At 58.8% G+C, this 3,256-nt stretch overlaps 1 protein-coding gene across 1 annotated transcript; it reads right to left on the reverse strand.

The window, feature by feature from the left end:
- Positions 1 to 510: 510 nt before the first annotated feature.
- On the reverse strand, positions 511 to 3,056 carry LOC123395880 (9-cis-epoxycarotenoid dioxygenase NCED5, chloroplastic-like). The gene has a single exon (XM_045090912.1). The coding sequence runs from the start codon at positions 2,880 to 2,882 to the stop codon at positions 1,059 to 1,061; it is 1,824 nt and encodes a 607-aa protein (XP_044946847.1). The 5' UTR covers positions 2,883 to 3,056; the 3' UTR covers positions 511 to 1,058.
- Positions 3,057 to 3,256: the final 200 nt, after the last annotated feature.

The following is a 3,256-nucleotide window of genomic DNA, read 5'->3' on the forward strand; positions in this document are numbered from 1 at the left end:
GATAGAAGATTACGAAGGATGAGGATCCCACCCCCTTGAAAACCAGGGGAAAAAGGTTAATTAGAAAATAAAGAATCCCAAATTATAACTTTTTATACGTTAAGCATTTTTAAGATTAATTTGATCCATTCAATCTCTTCCTAAAGAAAATAACAGTTCAGTAAAAATTATCTAAGAAATTTACTGGGCCCAATTCAGTAAAAAAAAGGAAATGATAAATGTCAAACATTCGAGAATTGCCCATGACAAATTAAACGTTGTTTTCTATGACAATGTTAATGGCAAAATTTATAGACAAGCACGATAATTCTTTTGACAGAAAACAAACAAAGAGCAGAATTGTCATGGTTAGCAAGTAAACATGTGATCCCTGCATATATAAATTGCCAAAAAAAACCGTTCGGTTTGCCACCGGCAAAATCCTAAGCGTTCGGGACTTGTCGGCATCCAAGAGAAATGAAGGAGATGGACACTTGGTGGGAAGAGCAGAGCAATGGACACATTGGAAGATGATGAAGATGGTCAAGCTTTATTATTACTACTACTGCTACTATATCACAGTGATCATGAGGAGTGTATATACACAGCAGAGAAAAGGAATTGAGTCCCCAACAGCACCTCAGTTGCTCCAGCACAACTGGGTGGTTCAATTCCTCTCTCTTGTCTTCTCTCTAGAAAAACAGGATCCAGCTGAGCTCTCAGCACCCTGTACAGCCACAGTGCCAAAGCTTCAAGCTCTCTCCCTACCTCTCTAAATTCCCCCTAGTATTTACTATACTACCCTGATGATTCTACCATGCACTAGTAAATACTTAGTGAGAATGTAAAAAAGGAAGCAACCAAAAAACCAAGTGATTAAGAGAGTGGTGATGAGTAACCGCCGCTAACTGTTTCCTCTTCCGGGGACCTCTCTCTGTGGCTCCCTCTGGAAAAGCTTTTTTTCCCTCCAAATTTTCCTTGCCCTGCTTCCTCTGCTTCTCATCCGAGAAGATGGGAGGGATGGAGGGCGAGAGGAGCAATGGCGTTGTTGAGGCGTAGTCAAAGAACCAAGGAATCGATTAGTGCTGGGCGTCGAGGTCGGCGTCGCCGATGAATGTGCCGTGGAAGCCATAGGGGACCCGGGACGGCAGCTGCACGGTGGCCTCGAGCCGCATGTCGGCGGCGTTGACGACCAGGAGCTCGGATGTGCCGGCGTCCTCGTCGCGCACGAAGGAGAGCACGTAGCCGTCGTCCTCGGCGCCGGGGCGCGCGTGCTCGCCGTCCATGGGCACGAAGCACGGCTCGCCGCCGAACCGGCCCTCGCCGTACTCGAACTTGGTCAGCTCGCCGGTCACCAGGTCCACCTTGGCGAACCCGGACACCTTGGGCCACGGCTCGGCCACGGCCAGGTAGGCGTACCTCGTCTTCCGGCCCAGCATGTTGCGGTTCACCATGCCGACCTCGAGGTTCACCTGGCTCTCCAGCGGCAGGATGGCCCGCCGCGTGGACTCGCCGGTGCGCGTGTTGAGCCGGATCTCGGTGAGCACGCTCTCGAGGTGGTCGTCCGTGTCGTTGAAGATGGAGTCTGCGGGGGTCATGCAGGAGCCGATCACCACCACCTCGTCCGTCTCCGGCTCCTCCCACGAGTTCCAGAGGTGGAAACAGAAGCAGTCCGGCACGTCCACCCACATCATCTCCGACGAGTCCTTGGCGTACTTTGGGAGGACGCCGAAGCGGGAGGTCTTCTCCTTGTCGAGCATCACCGGCGAGCCGCCGCGGAACATCTCGGCGAGCTTGAACACCATCTGGTGGTCGGGCACGACGACGAAGTTCTCGGTGATGGCGAAGTCGTGGATCATGGTGGGCTGGTCGAGCTCGATCTCGACGTCGGCGGACTTGGTGCCGTCGGCGTGGAAGTAGAAGTACTTGAGGTACGGCTTCTTGATGACATCGTAGCTGAGCGCGAAGAGCTCGCCGGAGACAGGGTCGAGCTTGGGGTGCGCGATCATGGCGCAGTCGAGCTGGCCGTCGAAGTCGTAGCGGCCGACGGTCTCGAGGTCGCCACCGGCGGTGACGCGGACCTGGTACGGGAGGTCGTCCTCGGACATGGCGAGGAGGCGGCCGTTGAAGTAGACGAGGCCGGCGTTGGCAACACCAGTGCCGTGGGACGGGTCGACGAGGCCGCAGGCGCCGCGCGCGTAGAAGAGGGCCAGCCTCGCGATGCCAGAGTGGCCGTGGAGCTCGCCGATGGTCTTAGGGAAGACGGGCCTCCCCGCGGCGCGCTCCTGGGAGAGGCGGGCGGTCTCGGTGAAGCGGCAGGCGTAGGACTCGGCGGCGCCGTTTCGGATGCGGATGGCGTGGACCATGCCGTCGCCGTCGAAGAGGTGGTGGCCGGCCGTGGGCTCGAAGCAGGGGTTGGCGCCGTTGCGGGCGTAGACGCCGTTGATGAAGGGCGGGATGCGGCCGGAGACCGTGAGGGCGCGCACGGGGGGCTGCTCGCCGACGGGGGCGAAGTTGCCGGCGATCTGCACGGCCGGGTCGGCCGTGCGCGGCAGCGCGTGGGGCCGCTCCAGGACATTGTTGATGAACCCCTCCTCGAACGCGTCGAGCGCCGCGGCCGCCGCGCGCTGGAAGAAGTTGAGGCTCTGCTCGCCCTCGCCGCCGCTGCTCCCCTGCTTCTGCGGCGAGGCAATGGCAGGCGGCGACGACTGCTCGTACCCGGGCACCTTCCTCGTGGACGGCGACGAGACGTACGCCGGCGAGCGGGCCGTGCTGGTGGACGTGGCGGCAGCCGCGGCGGCCGCGCGGGGAGCGAACCGGACGGAGCCGGGGCCGCGTCGGCGCCCATGGTGGCGCTGTATCGAAGAGGAGGAGGCGAGGGGCTGCGCCGACAGAGTCTGCATCGCTGATCCTCGCGAGAAGTAAAAGAAGAAGAAGAAGAAGAAGAAGAAGAAGAGAGCTGGTCCGATCGATTCGAGTTCTCTCCGGCGAGCGAGCGCGGACGATCGGCGATCTTGGTGTGGGGGGCGAAGGGAAGGGAGAGCAGAGGAAGTGGGTGATGGGAGTGAGGGAGATGGGATGGTGAGGGTGGGGGAAGGCGGGAGGGATATTTATAGAGTTTGGGAGGGGGGGAGAAGGGACAGGGGGAGGAGGTGAGGTGAGGTGAGTCGTCGCGCCGGAGTGGCAGGAGACCACGTGGTTCACTCCCCACACCCCCACTCCCGACGAGACGACGACCACTTTTCTCTTCTTTTCTCTTCTCCTTTCCTTTTTCCTC

The sequence above is a fragment of the Hordeum vulgare genome, chromosome 5H (genome assembly GCF_904849725.1).
Source record: "Hordeum vulgare subsp. vulgare chromosome 5H, MorexV3_pseudomolecules_assembly, whole genome shotgun sequence".
Classification (NCBI taxonomy): domain Eukaryota; kingdom Viridiplantae; phylum Streptophyta; class Magnoliopsida; order Poales; family Poaceae; genus Hordeum; species Hordeum vulgare.